At 46.2% G+C, this 23,477-nt stretch overlaps 1 protein-coding gene across 2 annotated transcripts; it reads right to left on the minus strand.

Annotated features, from left to right (window-relative positions):
* Window positions 1-12,059: 12,059 nt before the first annotated feature.
* Window positions 12,060-22,051, minus strand: ube2q1 (ubiquitin-conjugating enzyme E2Q family member 1). 2 transcript variants are annotated; one of them, XM_084682241.1, is made up of 13 exons: window positions 21,466-22,051; window positions 20,393-20,497; window positions 19,141-19,263; window positions 18,789-18,845; window positions 18,488-18,628; window positions 17,741-17,825; window positions 17,552-17,612; window positions 17,311-17,401; window positions 17,123-17,181; window positions 16,805-16,853; window positions 16,613-16,708; window positions 15,801-15,867; window positions 12,060-15,525 (listed from the first exon to the last, which is right to left on the minus strand). In XM_084682241.1, the coding sequence occupies exons 1-13, from the start codon at window positions 21,622-21,624 to the stop codon at window positions 15,494-15,496; spliced, it is 1,125 nt and encodes a 374-aa protein (XP_084538367.1). In that variant the 5' UTR covers window positions 21,625-22,051; the 3' UTR covers window positions 12,060-15,493. The 2 variants fall into 2 exon arrangements, with proteins under 2 accessions (XP_084538367.1, XP_084538366.1); XM_084682240.1 differs by having other exon boundaries at window positions 18,473-18,628.
* Between the last annotated feature and the right edge of the window lie 1,426 nt (window positions 22,052-23,477).

Below are 23,477 nucleotides of genomic sequence, written 5' to 3' on the forward strand. Positions count from 1 at the left end.
CTTTCTTTTTCACCTGCCTTCTCCCCTTTCAGTCTGTGTAGCCATCTCTGCGGCTCTGGTGATTGTTTCCAGAGATGACACGCATGTCACGGAGCAGACAGTTGGCCTGGCCTCGACCAGACCACTCTTCACCCCAGGGCAGGCTGGTGGTAGCCACAACGGGTGGACAAAAAACAGAGAAGCAGTCAAGGGAGCCGTAAACTCACACACACACAGATTTATATTCTCTTGACATATATTCATTGGAAGGTTGTTTTTTTCACGACAGTGTAGAGTGTACGCAGTGGAATTACCTTTGGTTGAAGGCGTCCCTATGTAGTGGCATATCCCCAGTGAATAAACACTAAATAACCATGGAGAAGCCTGGCAGTGAGCTCTCAGATCAGGCACAACCTTCATCCGCTCTCAGGTCGCTCGGGGATGGCGCCGTGGGGGGTTAGGGGGGTGGGCGTCCGAGCTGTGAAGCAGCACGCCGCTCACTTTGTCCCTTGCCCCCTGTCTGTCTGAGGGCTCTTGCTGTGACAGCATGGGGCCGGGGTGAAGCCAGAGGTCTGTACAAGTGACAGGTTCACGCGACTTGATGCTCTGCATGTTGAGCAGACCACACAATGTGCCGCTCACCTGCGGTGCTCTCCAAATCTGCCTCCCTGTCCTCGCTTCTTTCAAGGATATGGTCTACGTCATTGAGCAATGAACTGCATTTTGTCATTAGAGATTGATTATTTAATCAGTCAATGTACATGGCTGCATGACAATGGCCGATAATAAGATAGGTCTATTTATTTTATCTGTGCTATTTTAAGGCAAAATGTCAATTCTCAGACCTATTTCTACTACAGTATCCCTACACACATGCACGTGAATGCGCACACACACAGAGACATCAATTCCCTGATGATGAGTAAATGTCAGTAGGCTGCAGTTTTATAAATTAATTTAGACTTCAGACTGTGGAGAGATGGATGTTCTCTAGCAAAGTGAATCCCAAAGTGACTGTTACTGGTCGACTGCAAGGAGAGCAATCAATTTTACCATCCAGAGCAGTGAAAGGAGGGAGTGACTGCTGGGTTATGAGATGAGGGCTCGATGAAAATGCACCAGGCAGGGAACCAGTTTCCTGAAGTTCCCTCTGTGTGCTGTGCAACCAGCTTCCCCATGTCCCCGCACGAGTCTCCATCATGGCCCCTCGCCCTTGACTGCCTCTGCCCTGGTTACGAGCCACTCCAGACAGCCATCAAGCCTCCAGGTCGGAGGCTCCCGCTCCTAACCTTATCTGACGACTCCTCTCCTGGCGCAGAGATTGAAATTTCATTACCCTTGCAGCTTGGAGAGATTGACATTGCTTTTCATGTCACACAGTGTATCTGTGCAAGGAGAAGAACAAAGCAGAGATTGTATTCTTATTCTTACAGTACCTTATCACTCACGAAAACAATGTTTATTTGTGATGGTGATACAGGAATATTCACATCATAGATGAAGAATAACATAACCTCGCCACTCAACAAAATAACGATGAATAAGGATGACGCATGAATATTCATCATAGATAAAAGCAATACCTGTAAGGGCTTTTATTGGTCTAGTAAAATGCCCGTCTATTTAGGTGATGTGATTCAAACTTTGGTGGGCCATTTCAATAAAGCCAAAGAGTAATCAAAACCAATCAGTATTCCTCTGAAGTCCCTTCCCTTTTATTAGCAATCTCATAAAAGTGACTCTTTCGAATAGGCAATTGACTAGCAGTCCTGGCATTGGGTTTTTAATCTGGCGTAAAAGCCCATTTACCACAAATAAATCAGCTTGCATGATGTCATAAGCAACTAAAGGAGACGGCAATGCCTTTCCTCTTCATAGGAGCTGTGTAATTACCTCTGCTTGTATTCCCATAGATGAATATGTTTGCAATTATCTAAGGATCAATCACGATCCTTATCCACACCTGTTGATGAAAGTGCTGGACCGTTTCCGTGGGGACGGAGGAACATACGGTGTGTACACTGGCATGTCTCGGTGTTCCTGTGCAAGCTTGGCACACTCTCTCAAAGTCATCCTATTTACCTGTCCCCCCACCTCGACAGGTCTGCAGGTGTGTCTGAGTCGCCTCAGGGACCAGGATAGACTGCAGCCGTCACTCTGCACACTGAACACCCCCTCCTGAGGCAGCAGGGGAGAGGCGGGCAGGGAGACAGGGCAGGGAGACAGGGCAGGGAGACAGGGCAGGGAGACAGGGCAGGGAGACAGGGCAAGGAGACAGGGCAGGGAGACAGGGCAGGGAGACAGGGCAGGGAGATAGGGCAGGGAGACTGGGCAGGGAGACTGGGCAGGGAGACAGAGCAGGGAGACAGGGCAGGGAGACAGGGCAGGGAGAGGCGGGCAGGGAGACAGGGCAGGGAGACAGGGCAGGGAGACAGGGCAGGGAGAGGCGGGCAGGGAGACAGGGCAGGGAGACAGAGCAGGGAGACAGGGCAGGGAGACTGGGCAGGGAGACAGGGCAGGGAGACTGGGCAGGGAGACTGGGCAGGGAGACAGGGCATGGAGACAGGGCAGGGAGACAGGGCAGGGAGACTGGGCAGGGAGACAGGGCATGGAGACAGGGCAAGGAGACAGGGCAGGGAGACAGGGCAGGCAGGCCAGGGAGAGCGCCAGCTGTGAGGTAGACGGGCTGACAGCAAGGAGGAGAGGTAGCTTGGGAGGAAAACAGACAGTGGTCAGACAGGCAGACAGGGAGGAAGACAGGAAAGCAGGAAGGCAGATATGTAAGGGATAATGTATAGAACGGCGGTCATTAGCGGGAAAATAAGCCCCTCCAGAGTGAAGCTACACCCTGCTGTTCGCCCTGTCGGGCTTATTTTCCCGATAATGACCGGCATTCTATACATTATCCCTTACTTGATGAACAGCCTGTGCTCATGTTCTTGCACACATGCCCACACACACCTGTTCATGCCCACACACACCTGTTCATGCCCACACACACCTGTTCATGCCCACACATACCTGTTTATGCCCACACACACCTGTTCATGCCCACACACACCTGTTCATGCCCACACACACCTGTTCATGCCCACACACACCTGTTCATGCCCACACACACCTGTTCATGCCCACACACACCTGTTCATGCCCACACACACCTGTTCATGCCCACACATATAAAGTGCCACACTGTGGGATCGGACACGCCGACACTCTTCTTCATACATACACGCTTGCACCCACACACTTTTGCTTCACACAAACGAACCAGTTATTAATGAGATGACACAAACAACTACTATAACCGTGCACATACACACACACACACATTTCCCTTGATGCTGGTGGTGCTGTGTCTAGTCATCACTCTCTGTCAGGCTTGCTCTATGTACACAGCCTGTGGCCTGTGAGTGGCTATGGTGGCAGAGCCAATCAGAACCACTGTCAGCAGGCCAGCACAGAGTGTGTCAGCCTCAACATTCTCATTTATTCATCACCCCTTTCCCTTTCCATTTCTGTCTTTCTTTCTGTCTTTCTCTCATTGTCTCTCTCTCCCCATCGTTCTCTTTTCCTTTCTATCCCTGCTACGTAAGCGGCTGATCTGTGGTCGATGTGAGCTGACTCCTAAAATGTACCTCATTGAAAGTCCTGCTGTTACTTAATTCCATCTGACAACAAATCCCATTTTTCTTCCCTCTTTATCCATACACCGCCTTTCTAAACTCAGAAACTCTCAGGCTTCAGTTGTCAAAAGATCAGTCACGAGTCAACCTATCAGGGGTCAAAGATGGATGGAATGGGTCTCAGTCTGTTGCTTGACATGTGGTCCAGATTGAACTTGACATCGTTCACTAATGGTCCCAGTGAGTGTTTTGACGAGCAGTTATTACACCGATGGTAATGGGCTCAATTAACATACTCTATTCCGACCTGAACATGAAAACAGTTAGCCTCTTGATCTCGAGCCATTGCTGTGCCTTTGCATGGAGCACATCCTCCTGATAGTGGTCCATGCACTGCCAACCACTCTCAATGTGTCACCATTTACATTTAGTCATTTAGCAGACGCTCTTATCCAGAGCGACTTACAGTGAGTACAGGGACATTCCCCCCAAGGCAAGTAGGGTAAAGTGCCTTGCCCAAGGACAAAACGCCATTTGGCACGGCGGGGAATCAATCCAGCAACCTTCTGATTACTAGCCCGACTTCCTCACCGCTCAGCCATCTGACTCCCTGTCACCACCATTGTGTAATGCACCTACTGTACCTCCCAAGGTTGGACAGCATCAGTGAAGTGATATGAGACTCTGGGGGCGTACACAGAGAACCTCTTTCAGAAATTAGCTTTGACAAAGTCCTCGCTCTAATCGCGTGAGCATCCTCCACGTCTTCTCTCCGCCCGGGGGCCATCAGCATAACGGATGCCTGCAGGAGCTGCCCTCTGGCCCCCGTCCCTGCCGCAGAACCCCCCCCACCCACACCCACCCACACCGCCTGGAAATCAAATACACTTAATGGGAGGAGGAAACATTACAGCTGTAATCGAACCCAGAGCGGGAAGGAGTGTATTATCCTTCACCCAACCCCCCCCCTCTATGGAGAGGAGGTTCTGAAAGGCTGATCAGACATAACCGGAGCTGTCCTTGCCTTACACCACCCCTTCCTTCAGTGTTTATGTGTGTGTGTGTGTGTGGTCCCTCTGTTCTCACCACACTTCCACACACACACCCTACCCCCAGTCACTGATTGGCCCAAATGGCTTCTGTCAGGAAATAGAGTGCATGGCCAGTGGATCAGGTTCTCCTTCTGACTGAGGCGAGAGCAGCGTGAGTGGAACGACTCGAAGGTGCTCCTCTCACCGCAGACTGGCTCTCGTTTCAGGCGACGGCGTTCAGAGGGCAGACTCAAGGTGAGGGAGCTAGGTTTAGCAGGCTTAAGAAGCCCTGTTGCTTTGGTGGTAAAAAAAAACAAAAAACAGGTATATATGTAGTGTACAGTACATTAAGAAATAGAGTTTAGCGGAAGTACAGAGTAAGTATCTAAGAAGAGGCAGTATTAGGGTAGGATTAGAGTAGACTTCCCTCCGCTAATCTGGGTTTGGCTGTTTTCTGTACCAGGAAGGGGATGGTTCAATGCTGTGTCATCCTTCCTGTCTCTCTCTCTCTCCCTCCCTGAGCCCCAGCAAGACAGCCTGGCGTCAGTATCCCCCTCACCTCATCATCCGAGCACATTAATACATTAACAATAAATAATGAGGAAATCCATTGAAACAGACTTTGCATATAGATAGCCTACTTAAGGGGGAGACGGTCATTAACACAAAACTGCGGGGAGTGGCCAGCAATTAGAATCCCTCTCCCATTCGTTTTTTCTTCCTGTGCCGGGCAGGAAGGTAGGTGGGCAGGAAGGTAGGTGGGCAGGAAGGTAGGTGGGCAGGAAGGTAGGTGGGCAGGAAGGTAGGTGGGCAGGAAGGTAGGTGGGCAGGAAGGTAGGTGGGCAGGAAGGTAGGTGGGCAGGAAGATAGGTGGGCAGGAAGGTAGGTGGGCAGGAAGGTAGGTGGGCAGGAAGGTAGGTGGGCAGGAAGATAGGTGGGCAGGAAGGTAGGTGGGCAGGAAGGTAGGTGGGCAGGAAGGTAGGTGGGCAGGAAGGTAGGTGGGCAGGAAGGTAGGTGGGCAGGAAGGTAGGTGGGCAGGAAGATAGGTGGGCAGGAAGGTAGGTGGGCAGGAAGGTAGGTGGGCAGGAAGGTAGGTGGGCAGGAAGGTAGGTGGGCAGGAAGGTAGGTGGGCAGGAAGATAGGTGGGCAGGAAGGTAGGTGGGCAGGAAGGTAGGTGGGCAGGAAGGCAGGTGGGCAGGAAGGTAGGTGGGCAGGAAGGTAGGTGGGCAGGAAGGTAGGTGGGCAGGAAGGTAGGTGGGCAGGAAGGTAGGTGGGCAGGAAGGCAGGTGGGCAGGAAGGCAGGTGGGCAGGAAGGCAGAAGGGCCTGGGTGGCAACAAAAAGAGGGTGTATGCATATCTACATCGTACCCACACTCACCCCTTCCTCCACTACGTGGAAAGGTCCCTGAAAGATGACAGCCATGCTGGGAGGAAGCAACACCCAGTGTGCAACCCCTTCTCATGTTGGTGGATGGGGAAACAGATCCATCGTAGATGTCACCAGTAAAAGTTAGCAGAGAGGATGTATCTGGGAAAACAAAAAAAGATGCTCATGGCGTGGTGGCAGGAATGGATGTGAAAGCCCAGACAGACGTAAAGCCTGGGGTGACACACTTTCCCACAGATTCATTACACATATGACAGGCTCTCGGTAATCAAACTCTATGCTGCTCTCTCTCCTGTCTCTGAGAGAGCTCCTGTCCAGCCAGGAAAGAGGCTAAATCACCCGAGGAAGGCCACAGGGCCTCATCAGAAGACAGTTGAATGGCCAATCCCTTGCCAGCAAAAGGAAGGTATTATCCAGCGCCCAGCTAATTATCCAAATCACAGACAGCGGGTCATTAAATATGGGCTAAATTAAATATCATGGGCCTTCGTGTCCCATCCATCAGGATTCCGGTCCACTTTCCTCTTGGCTGGATGTGAGTCATGCTGATCAGTCTGCGGAGTGGTGAACCAGGGTCTCATCCGGGAGGAACAGAGAGAGCGGATGGGAGGGTGGCCCTGTTTGGGCGCATCGGATCTACGTTGGCCATTGGCTGACTAACGGACGGTAACATGCTTTTGGCTGGCTGGTTGGCTGGCTCGCACATTCCCATACTGCCGTGGCCACTTAAAATCTCCTGCTGTCAAGAGCAGGTCTTGACATGGCTGAACAGGTTGTCATGGCAACAGTGGCTTGTTAGGGATGTTTATGCAGGGGAACCTGTGGGTTTGCACTTAGGGGAGAAACACATTCACCATCCTCTGGCAATATAAGTAGCATCAAGCAACAGGGGGACACTGAATGCAAAGATCAGATGGCTTAACTCAAAATTGCATATTACAAAGCTAACATGTGAAATGTCTACCATAAAAGTTGGTGCAATGTATGTAGAGTAGTCCCTAAAGCATGTTTACAAAATAAGCCTGTTAAGTAGGTATCATTGGATGCGTGAGTTATAAACAAGCCCATGTGAAAGTGTGAGAACAGGCAAACGGCACACTAAATCTCTTCAGCACATATCCGCTGAACTGAGAATCCCATTCACAGCTGTGCTTGTCAGTGGTTATGGAACTTCCTACCAATCTCTTGGCTCTCGTGGTATCAATAATCAAGCCAAACAGCTGTTTTCTGGAGGCTGAGTGGAGGCACAGGGTGGTAGGGGAGATAGAGAGCACGCCCGCCCCCTCCTGTGGAGAAGCGGAAGGAGATAGAGAGATTTGCCAGCCATCCTCCTTTTCCTTACCCACCTCCCTCAGTATCAGGATGGATGGCTGCTGCGCTCCCTTCCCCTGGCCTCTGATGAGCTCCCATTGTGAGGCCCGAGGAGGAGAGCCTTCTTAATGGGATTGCTCTCATTCTGGGAGAGCCGATCTATCGACTGCCTTCCGTATAGGAGGACCCCCTTTGTGAACCGAATGAACTCAGAGATTGATGACGCTGGGTTCGGTGTGAAGCAGACCCACCCTCATCTTCCATCTCGCCCAAAGGCTTTAACGGCGGGTTTATTTGGGGGCATAATTCATATCAATGTGAAAATGAAGGGCTTGTGCCAGGTTGTCAGAGCACTAGTATAATGTTAACATTTTTCATGCTCAAGAAAAACAGCCTGGAGAATCTAATTGGGGGGCAGGTAACACAAAGTAATGTATATACAGTATTTGCTCTGTCTGGAGGGCATATTGCATTTCCAGGCATTAAAAGACAGCATAACACTGACAATGAGAGGGAAGAAAAAACCTTCCATATGTCTGCACAACAACAAATGTCCCTGCATAAACTTTCAGCCCCGTGCCTCGCTTCCTGCTCATGAGAAATGATAGCTGCTTTAATTGAAAGAGTGTCAGAATGTATTCTTTTCCTTTAAGAAGGCAGAGACTGAACGATTCTTTATCTGCAGGTGTCAGGGCATGTCTAACAGCCCTGTAATACAACAGGTCTCCTCTGAATGTTGGTGTGGACGGCCAGACAGGCTGATAAGATGCTTATCTCTGCTGATGGCACATAGTCTTATCTCTTCTATGGCTGTTAGCCAGGCACACAATGTGACTTATGCAGGAATCTCAACACTAGAGAGGAAAGGAAGCTAACAGCATTGTTTTTATTTGTTGATGTGGCGCTAGTACCATGTGATGTGCTGTGTCATAACACCCAGTAAAGACAGTTCCATCCTGAATGCTAAAGATATATACTGGGCATCACACCATGTACAGAAATATAAGCATTATTCAAATAGTGTATATCATTTTCAGGAATATCCCACGTTTGGTTTACACAAGGTTTACATACAGAACAGATCCTCTTTTGGTGTTCTTCAGTGATGAACGATGCTGCACTTTTTTTTTTGCTCTGGCTGTGTCACAAAGGCCATTTTAACCAATGTAGCCTTTCCATTCATCAGTCTTATGAGTGCTCTTCAGTGCACACCATCCATCTCCCAGCCTGCTCATCCTCCTCCTGCTCCTCAAAATAGACTAAAGACAGAGGAAGAGGAGAAGGGGTGGGGGTTGGGGGAGTTTAAAGAGCCCCTCGACCTCCATCCACCCCCCCACCCCCAACTCTCCACCCCCTGCCTTCTTCAACCTGATGAAGCCATCAACCGACCCCGAATCCAGATGCTATGCCTCATTAGTGGAATATAGGATTCTAGATCTTAGGGCTAGCCTTAGAGCTGGCCAGTAGAACAGTCCAGGTTTGGAATTCTCTTCTGTGAAGGGCCACAAGTCATCATGGTGGAATGGCCTGGGGAACCAGCGGTTCTCTGTGAGAGTGGTAACACTGGGAGGGTTAAATGTAAAAGAAAAGAGGCTTTGTTTCTGCTTATCTCTCGCCAATAAGCTTTTTTCATTATTGGACTGAGGTGCATTGAGAAAGGGAGAAAAGAAGGCCCTATCTCCTGTTTAAATCAATGTCCTAGCAATAAGTCAGTTCTATCTCTCTGCTCTGTGGTTTAGGCATTGGGAATCAGAATAAGACAGATAGTCTACTCCAATGAGCTCATTGCCCTCCTCTTTGATCTGCCAGTGCAATTGTAGCCTGAGCCCAGACAGAGCTGTATCATGGAGCAGGCAAATAACCTTCACTCACAGCCTGCTACCTTACAAACACCCAAATAAAGGTGCAGTCAGGAACCTTCAGAGATCACCAAAGCATGGAAGGATGTTCAGGAATAGGATCCTTTTGTTCTGTGGGCCTGGAGGTGGAGGGGGGGACTTTCTGCTACAGTACCCTCACACAGTATTGAGCAAGCATCTGAAATGAATCATAACCCCCCAACAGTGGAAATCTATTTAGTTTAGCCCAGTCAAAGCCTGTGCAGGGAAGCACATCTCAACAGGGAAACCTCTGATCATTGGACAGTCTAAGATGAGGGGTAAAGACAGATAGGGCCAACGTGACTATCCCATACAGATTACTTTGAATGGTGTGAACAACAGCAAAAAACATGTTTACTACAAAGACTGGTCTGGTTTGAAATTCATATGGAATGCACAGAAAGAAACAGTATAATAGATGACACACAATCAGCAAATGGGATTGTCTGATTGCCTTTTAGTGTAATTTATGCATTCTATCTTCCAGAGAGTCGGAGAGGCAAACAGGGAATACATTTGAAATAACTTCAAGAATGGCAAGATGAAAAACACTTTTAAGGGTCATTCTCTAGAAAGATGTAAACTACAATCACACAAACTTAAAATGCTGATTTGGGTATGCATAATGTAATAGGGCAAACATCCTTTCCAGTGTGGAAGTATGCAACAGGAATAAAAATCATGCAAACTATTCCATCCCTTACATTGCTGAGAAAAAGTAGCCTGGAAGCTAAATAATTATTATTACAGAAAATACTTACCGCATCTCTCTAACTCTCTATCTTGGCAATAGGTCATGCGATTCAATTGAGATTCTGTGTTGTGTCCCAGGCCTCTGTCCAATATTCACTTGGGATTTATATCCAAGCCCTGGAGGGATACATCTGTCATCGGCGGTGCATTGAGACATTCAGTTGCTAGGGCAGTGCCTCCAGTGACAAAAACACACATACAGTTTACTGTCCTCTGGTCATACACAATCAACGCAATCTAATATTGAATTGTGTCTATCTACTGATCCAACATTTGTTTGTCCCTCTAAGACAAACAAGGAATTAATTTGAGTGCATTTGTGGTCTGTTTATAATGTGCACACATAACTTTTTCTTCAGGCGGACTTTTTCAGCAATTTCTTCCACAATACTTCAACTGGAGCAAACGGTGGTTTCTCGCAGACACTTTAGGCACATGTATAAGAGAATCAAGAGGAATGACTAAATCACTGTCAAAGGTTATTCAATCTTCACCCTCATTGCCAACGGCCATTTGTTTCCGTTTCTTCTAGCCCTAGTTTATGTCAGGGATGCTTTAGCCAAGAAATGTGACTTTAATTTTACAGCCACCTGGGGCCCTAGAGCCTTGGACAGGATTTTACCTTGGTCTGTTGTGCTGGGTCGACACCTGCCTGATTGCTGTCCAGCTGTTCCTCTGCAGCGGAAGGTCTCTGAAAGGCACAATGGGCTCATTGGTCTCGTTTCATGGCCCTCTTTGTCAGCCGGAGGTTACTGTTGCTGCCCCATTTTTCTGTCTTCAATGGCCTGACGGTAGATTCTCAAAAGACTAGCAGAAAAGTGATGAACACTGCAGTCCACCCGCTTCACGGCCACAGCCAATCCCTGTATCAGTGCCATCTTAATGACATGTGAGCAATGATTGTACAATTTATAATCCAATCTGACAGTTTAATATTCTCGTCTTAAACTTTGCCAGCATGTTTTCAACTTCCATTCGATGCAGTACAATGCCGAACAGCCAGAGTTATTGGAAACTGAGCTTCTTCCTTGATGTACCCCCTGATCCAGGGTTATGCTTGAGCGTTTTACTGATATGTGGTGCGCAGTGCAAGTCAAGCTCTGATGGACACGACTGTTAAGCCACGGGCTATCAATCAAGTTCAGTTGATCCTCAGAGCAGGCCACAGTGTGCTTAAGTCTGGCTTCAGGGTCGACGTACAGGCCAGCAATAGATGGGAGAGATAGCAGGAGAGATAGGAGGACGACATGCAGTATAATGAGCCTGGGGTTGGCAAACTAAACCCTCAAATTACGTAAATATTTTTTTTTAAATAATGGTCAATTACCCTTACAGGAGAGCCGTAGGGGTACAGATATAGTCTGTCCGTCTGCCTCTCTCTCTGTTCCCTCCTTTCAGACAAACGCCACTGTCTGCCCTGCATAAAAGATTGTGATCCAGAAAGGCAATTGAAACTATCAATGTTTTCAAATGGAAAATGTGGTTTCATTGTCATAGTCTCTTGGAGTGGATATACCTTTAAAGTGAACAGTGACTGTTTATCCAGGGCCACTTTCCAGAGTAGATGACTTTTAAAGGTTTTCCAAATGCACTTTGTTCTTCGTAAGTGGTTTCTAGTGTCCATAGAGGAATGAGAACAAGCAAGCAGAGTTAATAGAGGACAGGTCCAGAATAATAAGAGTTTAGGTTTTCTATTATAGCTTCAGCGCTCTACATAAGTCATTGGCGATTGAAGTCTAGGTATCGAAAAACTTGTGAATGACAAGACATGGTTATCTATCCTCTATGTGCCCTGACAGAACTGATTAAAACATGAGTAAAGTCTGTATTTGCTCAAATTAAACAGTAGAATACTGTGACATGAGATTCCATCAACCCAATACTTGAATGTGTACTATTGAGCTCTCATACAAGGCATACAGTCCATTTGCAACAGCTCCCTCTAATGGCAAATTTAACTGACAACAGCCACAGAAATGGAACGACTGCAGCACATCAGACACCACCTGCTGGCTGGTCAGCAATGTTCACATGATTATGCAAACAGACAAATAGAAAACAGACAACCAGTGACAAGCCCACAACAGACAAGTATTTCATAAAATTCTTTATTCATAAACTTGATGCAAGTTTACAAATTACTGTACATGGTCAAAATTACCCTTGCAATGAAAAATATAAAATAAAACCAAAGCATGCTAACAGTGCATAACTTTATAACCCACCCACCACAGAATGAAGCCAGAGAGGGAACCCATTATTAGGCAAGTCTCTATCTCAAGCCAATATTCCCACAACCCCTAGACTGTTATGTTAGACACCCCATCTAAATAGGTGTAAAAAGAAGCTGTAACTCACTGCACAACTGACAAGACTACGGACACGGGGGCCGAGGAGGAGCAGAGCCTCCGCCTCGGGTCGAGGTGAGACCGTCTGGTGACGAGGGGGACACAGGGACCTGGACAGAGAGGTGGAGAGAGTCCTATCATCTTCACTAGGTGTTCTGCTAAGGTGGAAAGAACAGCAGTCTGCTGTGTGTTTGTTTACTGAGGAGAATTTATTTGGTCTCGTATTTCTAGCAATGCGCCGGATGCAGCCGCGTCGATGCTCTTCGCTGACCTGATCTCGTTAATCAGGTTTTGCACTGCCGTAAAAAAAAAAATCAATTTTCCAGGAACCCCTTCAAAAACAATCAACCCTATTCAGTATTCATCTTTAGACATCAACCCTATACCCACAGTTACAACAGAGCAAAAGGACTTGTTATATCTACATGCGAAAAGGGACAATTAATACCAAAGGGACAAGTTGGAGTCTGTCCTGTAAACACCCATGTAGACCAGCACTGGTTGAGGTAAATGAGTGTGTCGGGAATCAGTGTTCACCAAAACATCCTTCAGCATGGGACCGATCGTCTGTGGAGATTATTCATATCTGTGTGGAGAGGGGTCTATATCAAGAATGGCAAAGTCTGCCCAAAAACAATCACTTCAACCTTAGCACAGCAGGCTCCCCTCTAAACAACCTGAAGGATTTTGTCAGAATATAACTCAGAAAGTGTGCAGTCCAAAAGCAAAAAAAAAAAAAAAAACTCTTATGCTTACTGTAATTACAGGGGAATCAAATGGTAAACCAGTTATAAAGAAATAAACTGAAAAATAAAACTTGCATCTTGTGAAGCAATCCCTTGCAAATTCAAGTATGCATTATGTATTCCTGAGTTTGCTTCTGCAGAGAACACAGGGGCAGGGGTAGTTATAAGTGGGCATGTCTGGACCTAGAAGGTGACTAAGAGGAAACCAACGACACCATCAACATCCATGCCTTTGACAACAGCTATTTATGTACTTACACTGTAATGGAGTGAATAGTGCCATATGTCATGACTGTTACAAGTCTTGTGTGATAGAAGAAAAAATAAAAAGAGAAACTGTAAAAAATCAACAAAGATGTGTTGATAAACTGGTGAGGTGGCTATTACTTGCACAAACACAGGTGGAACTTAATCTGACCTACATGATACATGGCAGTTCTACAAGGAGAAGTGTGTTCTGGATTAGGTTCGCTTTAAGATGACCCAAAACGTTGATAGTAAAAGCAGGATATTAACTAGGAACATGCGAGTTCCTATGCTGGGGGTTCAGGACAACATACAATGTGGAACAGCGTGAGCTCACAATCACCTATGGAGTCATATGTAAGAGCATTAAAAGCAATGCAATAAACTTTTTTCTCTGCATAATATTCACATTCTACTTAAGACTCAGCATGCTGATGGTATGGCAGAGCTGAGGTTAAGGGTCATGACTAGGTACCATAGAGGAGGCTATGGTTGGAGGAGAGGTTTCGTCTGAACACCTTAGGCCTCAAAGCGACTTGACCAATACACCACAGTCTCTCTGGGCCAAAAGTACAACACAATGTCCCTTCCAGCCACTCAGATCTCTGCCAGTGGGTTGGTGGTGGGCAGGTCTTAAGGACCAGGGAAGGGCTGGGACCTGTGGACCCCATTGATTTATACTTGGAGACTGAAGAAACTTGAAAGGAGACATGTCTTTTGGTATGGTCTCGTCACTACTGGGAAATACAATGCTGTATTGCCCTTCTCTGCATAGCCTTACTGAGGTGCATCAAGTTTCAAGGGACAGCTACAAATAGATTCAATGTCTGGAATGCCAAAACAGCACCATCTGTGCAATTACAACAACGCATGGTAAAGAATGAGGTACCACTAGAACAAGGAATGGTGTGTTATAGGCTGCTGCCAAATATGACCTCAGAACTCAACTTCATACAGGAAATCAATCAACAGTAGTAGTCATTAAGCTTACAAAATAACATGGTTTATGGTGTGTGTGTGTTTTTTGTGTGTGTGTACTTCAGTAAAAGTATCCGTGTAGCAAAGTTTGACTTATTTCTATAGCGTGACACGTCTTCAGAAGTTGTGATGGCCCTGGTATGAGTAGTCAAGGGTATACTAATGCAATTCCTGCCCACCCCAAAGACCCACACAAGGTTACATTAAAAACAATTAGAATCCATTCTCGGAAATACAACTTTACAAGTTTTTACATGTGGAGTTAAATTCAACTACATTACAGTGATTAAATTCCAACTTGCCACTGCTAAGCCTGGTCATGTCTCAGTATGTTGCTGACACTGCCCAAAACTCCAGCCCAGGTGGAAGGTGGAGGGGTAAGGGAGTGAACCCCCCCCTTATCCCCAACACCACCACTTATCTCAACAGGATATCCTTCACAGAGCAGCAGTCCCACCCTGGCCACAGGAGACTGTGTTGCTCGTCTTCTCCAGTCAGGCAGGGAGTTTGGCTTCCGTAGACCCAGGGTATGTGTAAGCACGCTAGCCTCTGGAGCACAGGCGTCCAGAGGAAGAGGAATCTTGGCATTATACAGATATTACACAAGCACGGACATGACAAAAGCCAGAATGGGGGGGGTGGGGGGGGTGAGGTGAGGTGGGGTGGGGTAAATCTCCCACCATCAGCAGTAAATTGTCTGCTCCAGCCACTGCTGCCCCTCTGGGGGGGGATGCCTCTGGTTAGTCAGGTCCAGTCTGAGGCCAGCAGCTCTGTCTGGTCGAGATGGACGTCCTGGCAGAAAGCCTCCGCTGGTAGAAGAAGCCGTGCCTCATCCGTGACCAGAATCACCGGCAGAATCCACTCCTTCGCTCGCCCATGTGGGAATCACCGGAGCCGGATGATATGGAGTCTAATATGGAGTGAGGGAGACGTCGCAACGGAGAAGAGGGGGGAAATGACAGGCGAGAGGAAAAAGAGGAATGGAGGTGGAAAGGGAGGTTCCTGTACTGAAGTCTAGCTGAGGTGGTTTTTCAAGGGAGTCGTCATCAGTTTGGTCAGAGAACAAGTGGAACTGGTGTAGGGGTTGAACATCCAGTGAAGAACATAACTCCGGTAAGGAGAAAAGGAAGGGGGGGGGAAAAAGAAACAAAAAGGGTATGGATCCTAAGACAGGGCGGTCCCAGAACTGACACGGCCACAATCCTTATCTAGCCGTCCTCCTTCGGGGGTGTGTACCAGCCTAGAGAGTTCAGAAAAAACGTGATTAACTGGAAAGTAAGGGACATCTGGCTTCTGCACATTAACATTCAATCTGCATATGAAATTCCTTTATACATTTGGTTTGTGCTAGATTATCTACATTATCTACAATGAGAACCAAAATGAGATTGTTGCCAGAAAAACTATTGGTTGAACCCCCCCCCCCCCCCCCCCGGGTGATATATGGAGGGATTAAATATCAGTAAACAAGGTCAGAGATGCTCACTGGGTGTAACTGGAGATGGGAACACTCACCATTCTTTTCATGGATCTGGACCAGGGATTTATATGACTGTTGTGCTCTGGCAAGATTATACTGGTTCTGAAAACAAAAAACAACAATTATACACCACAAAAGACAGAACATAGATAAACCTCCTGAGCATACGTACAAAGAAATGCATCCGGTTGCACAAAGACAAATGCTTAAAATAGCTTAATTTCTGGCAACACTCCCGACATAATGGTTCGGGCCATCTTCAACCACCTGCCCCGCAGCGTCTTCCGCTTATCTGACTTCTCATTTCCACTGATTCAGCCCTCATCAGCGGGACTGATTACCGAGTCCTGTCCGGATACTTCACACCCACTCAGCCCAAGATGATACCTTTCCAAGTGCTCCAACACACCAGTCTTGGTGCGTTCCTACTTGAAATCGCAGGGGCTGACGCTTGGCTATAAATAACCCTGACTGGTCAGTCTGCTCTAAATTCTAATGGGAGCCTAGTGCCAGATTAGTCTCTGCCAGGAGTTGTACAGAGCCTAGAAGTGACAGCATGAAGTGGACTCATCGGAAGCTGCAGAATTAAGAGATCAGCATCTTGCTGGCCCTGTCCCAGAGGGTGCCATGCAACCACACCCAGTAGGAGTGAAGTGACGAGGCTTATCAGAGCAATAGCTGCCTGCCTCCACCTGCATGGAGGGAGAAGGAACCAGCTGGCCACACACAAAGGGGAGCACAGCTCAGAGCTCTGCCCCCACCTTGTTCTACTCTACAGTGTCAACATGAAGTATCGTGCACGTCACTGCAATATACAGGAGCAGTTAGTCGTTTCCCTCGACCTTACCTTATTGGCTCCAAACTGCACTCTGGCTTTTCCTTTGACTAAAGTGGCATTGATCTGCATGATGACAGACTCTATGGAATAGGCACTGCTCCAGCCCTGCAACCAGAACAACAAGTCCATTAGAAGCTGATGCTACACCATGACAGAAGGTGGAACTACCACAGAGTCTGAAAAGTAGGCCACTTAACCAACCTGCTTAGTGAGAAGTTCCATGCACAGGGCTCCCCCTCCAAGGACGTAACTACAGAGAAGAGGTTAGAAAAACAGAACAGGGTACTTAGACGGTGGCCAACTGGAACAGGGTTCACAGCAGTTTGGTGATCTCCTCGTTCCGCAATCACAGACCACCCGTTTTCACCTGCCAAACGCCCAGTGTGACCTTGAGATTTTCATGAGCTGTTGACAGAGAGGGGAGTCTGGGCTAAGACCGCCCTTTCCTTTACAGTCAGGAGGGGAGGAGTACAACAATGTCTGTGAAAACACACACACACACACACACAAAGAACTCACCCTCCGGACAAAACAGGCGACGCTACCCGCACAAACGGAGGGTCAAAGGGGAAGTTATCCTGCCAGAAGCAGAAACAACATTAGTACGGCCTCACAGCACCCGGAGCTTTAGGTGCAAACATGATCCTTACTTTACAAGCATTCAAAATCAACGATCAAAATGAATGCTTTGTAGAAGTCCCACTCACTTTATATGAAAAGTTTAGCAGAATGTAATCCATCCCCTCCTTCTCCTTCAGGACTTGTAGGTCACTGTGCAAAGGGCTATCCGGATCCACCCTAGTGAAGCATACCAAAACAAAAGGTCAACTTATATATTTACCAAAAATAAAATAATAATGAAAAGGCTGTAAATGTATGATGAAAATGCTATTTATATCTAAATCAAACTATGTGGAACTTCTGGACCCAGAAACATGGGTTACTCACGTCCTCAGCTTCACGTGCCATTCATAGAGGCTGTCGTTGCAAAGCTCCACAGAGTAGATCCCTGTAAGACACACCCAGTGTGATAAGACACACGCTACGATGCATCAAACCTTTGGCTTTTCACATCAAGAGGACACAGTCCTGGAAGGTGGGGGTGTGGGTGGGAGTGGGGGGGGTGACAGAACGTACCGGTCTTGTAACTCTGGGACCTGTAGATCTCCCGAAGCTCCTTCATCAGGCGGTCTGAGGCCTGCACTGACCCAGAAACAGCCCCCTGTGGAGCCAACACAGCAGGACAATATAACACCCTGACACACCATGCTCAGGTCTCCGCACTGGGGGGGAATATTAAGACCGGTAAGCAACACATGTGAAACAGTGCCTTAAATGATCAAAAAGGTATGTTCATTCTCCACACCAAAGTGCATTCCTAAATTCCTAAATGAACAATAGAGCCTCTTGTTTACGCCTGGTAAGTCCTCTGACTAGACTGAAACACCACTGCTGTTTCCCAGTGAGGCGTTTAAGAATTTCTGACAGATTTCAGATGACCACGCAGCTGAGCCACTGAATGGAGGGCAGACGTCACACAAACTCATCTATTCACCACTGTGCACTGCCTCTCAGAAATCAGGCTCAAAGAAAACCTGGAGATAAAAATGCAGATAAACACACTGATACACAGGCTTTCCGGTAAAATAAAGAAAGATATCTTGATCAACCCTACAGTAGGAGAGATTTTCCTACGTCAGAAGTCACTACAGCTATGCATCATGATTGAGCGTAGCATTGCTATGGGTATTCGTTGAGCGAGTTAAGCCCATATCATAACCAACCAACTCATGGCCGTTACATTGTTAGTTCAACAACAACAACCCCTCATGCACCCCACCCCAAAAAAGTATGAAAAGGTTGCCTTACCGAATGAGCACTTACATTCAAGTGGTCCTGCCTCTGGTTCTTTCTGATCTTCTCCAGGATAGCCAGGTTCTCCTTCTCAATCCCGTCGTCCTCAGACTTCTTCCCGTCCACTGGCTCCTCCTCTTTCATCTCGTAGTGGTCGAGGTCTTCGATGTCCTGCAAGCACACAGAAGCAAGAGCAAGAAAACAACAACATACACAATCAAAGCCAGCAAAGGGACGTTGTGGTAATCCAGAACCATTTTTTCTTTGTGACACGTGTGAGAATGAGAGGGTATGGGTGTGTATGTGAAAGGCATTAGAAAGTGAGAAGGACCTCTCCCATTTCCTCCTCTTCCTCCTCCTCTGACGTGACCTCATCAGTGGTTCCATGCTAAAGAAACACAAAAGAAATATAAAGAAACAAGTTCAGAAAGCAAAATATACACCATTTCTGTCCTCTGGTCCAGCAATCAAGACTTGTAATGAAACAAACACTGAGACAAAGGGTCCTGTAACTGAAGAGAACACAGTTCTGACAGGGACTCAGTAGCAGAAATGCAGCACAGCTTTTCATCAGCAAAGCACATTCATCCTCAGCCTCTTGTCCTCAAACAAACTTCCCGCTGTCATGTAAAAAAAACAACACAAAACCAACACAAAAAGACACAGGTGCATTTTGGCCTTGCCTTGCGGTCTTGCCCTACAGGCCCAGCAGGCAGGGGCTGGTCAAGCATCTCCACGTCTGGGTGCTGGGGCAGGTTGTACAGCCGGCACAGATCGCAGATGAGCCTCTTCAGCTGTTGCAGGAGCTGTGCGGAGCAACAACAGGGAAAGAGAAAGCCACAGACCACATCAAGACACGTGTCAGTGCAGTGACAGAGCAGGGAAGACGTGTCACAGGTAGCATTCTTCATGGTCCACACCCTCGCACGCAGCCACCCATCACGAAAGGTTTGTTTTCGGGTGCACATGGGGCGTCGTCTTACTGACGTGCAGGGTAAACAACCAGTCACCGCTTTTCCTGAAATCTAGAACGCTGATTCTCTAGGACAACACACAGGGAGGTGAACACAGCTCTCCACTTTGAAAGGGAAACCTCTTGTCTTCTGCTGCTGGGAAAGAAATGTTTCTGATCCAAGCAACCAAAATGTGTTGAGATCTTATTTTGTATGCAAAAAATAGTAAGAAACGTTCCTTCTTTATTTTGTTATACATGTAGGATTATGTGTGTATTTGTACGCCTAAATGTTTCTATTCACAGCAAATGTAAAAGAGCTGTGATATAAGGTTTTAGTGACAAAGCTATGACTCAAGTAACACTCCAGTGACCACCCCAAGCCATATAACTGGGGATTAGATAGCATGGCACAGCGTGCACTCATGAGGTCAACAAGTACAAAACAATGAGTCGGTCAAACTTCCTGAATTAAACCCTCTGCAGCACAAACAAAAAAGTATGGCCATAGAAGCACACGATGATATTACATGTACAGTCAGCTGCCTTATTCTTGTGCAATATGAACGAAAGGATGTAATTGAAAAAAAGAGAGGCAAAGATAAATTAGCACCAATTATCTGCCTGCTTTGGATAAAGCTTGGCTCAGCAGGCTAGTGTTGTTGTCATAACGCAGAGAGAATGCTCCTGCTGAGATAAAGCCTGGCCCATTAATTCTTAACCAGACTCATAGGGCCTGATAAAGCACTCTTTTTCCAATTCAACCCATTTTCACAAGACACAAATGTGCCTGTGCCCGTTGTGAAACTACATTAATGACTCAAATATCCAATATATCTTGACTTGTAATAAACCCTATGAGACAGGCATGAGTGGGTTCATGGAGGGGCAGGTAACCATGTTTTCCAACGAAGCTATGTTAGCCAGAACACACATTTTTGCTGATACACTGGCTGTTGTAGAAAGTTAATTTGATATCTTACCAGAGTACTTCCTTTTCTCACATCATCAAGTCGCTCCAACACTTGTGTCAGGCTTGGATCTTCAGAGTCCACAAACCATATAGGTGGTGTTAAAGGGTATGACTCCTGTTAGAATGAGGATGAGCGTAAAAATAAGTTTTGTAATCGTCGAGCTTAAACTAACCCTTCACAGATACACGCAAATTCGAATAGATGTATTTTAAATATTGAATTATCTATATTACGTGACTGTGGCGATTTAACGTTTCCCTGCTAAATAGACAAGATACATATACCGTCTGAAAACTGTAATGCTAGTTATCAAGTTAAATAACTGCGCAATCATTACGACAATGCGGATTCTGGCTTCCAAAAACACTACCTAACCATCGTCATGAGCTAGATCTAGTTAAGGTCTAGGTCATAATAGTGATTTTAGTCCAAAAGCAAAAGCGCATAGTGTGTAATTCAGTAGGCCAAATAGACGAGCTGACATATGTCAAGCACACAACACTAGTGTGGGTTAAGGTTGACGGGTTAGTTACTAGCTAACACTAGCAGTTGTTATCGACACAACCGCTAACTTAAGTAAGCTAGCTAAATTGAATCGAACAATACGGGTCTCTTGCATGTCTTGGGCCGAGATTCCTTTCATAACTATAATTCTTACTAAGAATCTTAGTTACACTAATGTTCCAAATAACGTAAAGACAGGATTCAAGCCATTCTTTCCCCCTAGTTTAACTAACTAACTAGCTAGCTAGCGTAGCTAGCTTATTCGTTAGCTAGACTAGTCTAAGCTAAGCTATCAAAGTGACTACGCAGCAAGCTGTAACGCGTTAGCCAGCAAGCAGATTTTTTCAGAGTACGCCGTCGCACTGGCTGACTTTCAATTTCTCATAGCTCGCTAACCAGCTAGCCATTGCTAGCAACCAAGCTAACTTACAGTTAGGTACGCTAGCTAATCAAGTTAAACGACGTAGAGCTACAGTACCTTGCTAGCGACCTAGCTAAATAAGTAGCTAGCTAGCAAGATAAGGTGGTGGCGAACCAACATTTCTTTTGGCTTGGCTAAAAAATCATTGCCATCTTACTGTTATGTTGCAGTGGATTATCAGAAGTTTTTCTCCAGTTACATTGAACTGACAGCTCAGTTCGTCCGGCTTCCAGTCAATTATTCGGAAGCGTTCGTGGTTTGGATCAAAAATGGACTCCAGAAACTTCAATTCGGCCTTCAGCCCCGAAACCGACATCTTCCACGCATCTCCGGCTGGACCGCTGGGGAGGGGAAAAGTCGGGACTTGCTGCCGGCACGCAATCGAGTCCAAATGGTGCTAATGTTAGAAAAGCAAGCGACAACAAAGGGGGCAAGACGTGGCCGTTTAAAAACAAAGATGCTGCTAGCTGACGTTAGCTAGCGAGGCTAGCAAGCTTGCTAGCTCAACAACAACGCCTTGAATGCACGTCCGTTGTGTCTCTTTCCGTCTATTGTTGTTGTCGTTCTTGGCTGTCCTTTTGTTAATATAGTCTCAAAACTATAAAGTGTGTCTCAATCGTGTTCTTACAGTTCCTTGATATGAAAACGTTTTAGTTTCACCGCTTAACAAACAGAAGATGCCCGCAGAACTTGATCCAGACGCGGGCGCTGTGCGTCGTTGGTCCTGCTGTTCAGAGGTTTCTTCTGGGGTTTAAAGATGGCGTTTTTCCGAACCCGCAGAATCCCAGCATTCAGCGCGTGCTCAGTTTAGGGCGGAGGTTAGAGCATCAAAACATATTTTTTCCATATTGATAAACCTTGGACAATATGCATACATTTGTGGTTGTTTATAAATAGTTGATTTAATATCAGTTTGACTGTAGCTGTTATTGTTTCTTTTTTAGGATACACCCCCAAAATTACACATACTGTAACGAGAGGAATAGTAAAGTAAATTTGCATCCATAAATTGCGTAGATGTCAGGTTCACGATTGTCCTCTTGAGACATTTGCATTAGCTCCATTGTATTTCTTCACGTGTGATAATATCAAATGTTAGGATAGAGTACACAAATGCTATGGTCAAAATAGTGTAAGTGTTACCATGCTGGATATCCTCAGTCAATCTTCAATGTGAAGAGGGGCCTTTAAGGAAGACCACTAATTTAACTGGACACCCAATGAGGGGTCTCATAAGGAATTCTAAAATTCAAAGCATGCCATCCCCTTGACAGTAAGTCTATTACAAGGAGAGGAGTAATAGCAAACCAAATAATGCTGTGTTCTAATCACACTGTCACAAACAAAAGTACTGTAACCTAATATAAGGACTTGGTGTACCCCTGTAAGAAAGTGAATAGAGAGGAGAGGTGGTTCCATGTTTAACAAGAAATATGAAAGAAACTCTGACCCCAGTGTTCAAGGTTGCCATTATAGATTTATTGTCACTTTAAAAAAAAACATAATTTTATAACGTATTGTTTAAACACTAATTTCAATGACTAAAATGTGTTGCCATCTGTTGTGAACATGATTGAGTGTAGTCTATGTGTATTCCACACACAATTTTAAAGGTACTTAGTCAGGAATCTGTAGCATAAGTTACATTAGGAGTACCAGGCACCTAACACAGCTACCAGTAATATGCTGTGAAATGAGTTTAACTGGGAAACAAATGTATGAGCTGTAGAGTACATTGTTGTCTTGAGTGTGTATTACTGGTATTCATCAATGGAACCTTCCACAATACCAAACTCTCTGAAGTGAGGTAGAATGACCACCAGATGGTAGTAGATACTAACATAATGAATGTATCAATTCAAGTATGCATGGTGTGGTTCAAGACTTAAGGGCAGGGTGGGGGTTGATCCTCATAGTTAAGACTTGGACCACCCCAAAAAAACAAAAAAAAACAACTGGTCGATACTTTTATATATCGTTCTTACCTGTAATCGTAAATATTACTTTACGTCCTGGAGAAGAAGTTGACCTCCTTGATTGTCATTGTATAATTCGCACTCTGCTTAAAGGCATGGTCAAGAGTATTACAGTGGGAATTGTTTGTAATTGTCTTATGGAACTGGGCGTTTTCATAGCCACCTATGCTTGTTATTGCTTATTTTCCTGAAC

This window comes from Hypomesus nipponensis, chromosome 19 (assembly GCF_054491055.1).
Source record: "Hypomesus nipponensis isolate SF chromosome 19, ASM5449105v1, whole genome shotgun sequence".
NCBI classification, from domain to species: Eukaryota; Metazoa; Chordata; class Actinopteri; order Osmeriformes; family Osmeridae; genus Hypomesus; species Hypomesus nipponensis.

What these genes read in the sequence shown, in the direction of transcription:
- ube2q1 (XM_084682240.1), bottom strand. Translation starts at nt 21,624, where the DNA reads ATGTCGGTTTCGGGGCTGAAGGCCGAATTGAAGTTTCTGGAGTCCATT. An exon ending in GTCCCAGAGTTACAAGACCG is followed by an intron (nt 17,613 to 17,740) that starts GTACGTTCTGTC and finishes TGTGTCTTACAG; the next exon opens with GGATCTACTCTGTGGAGCTT. An exon ending in TCGCCTGTTTTGTCCGGAGG is followed by an intron (nt 16,854 to 17,122) that starts GTGAGTTCTTTG and finishes TCTTCTCTGTAG; the next exon opens with TTACGTCCTTGGAGGGGGAG.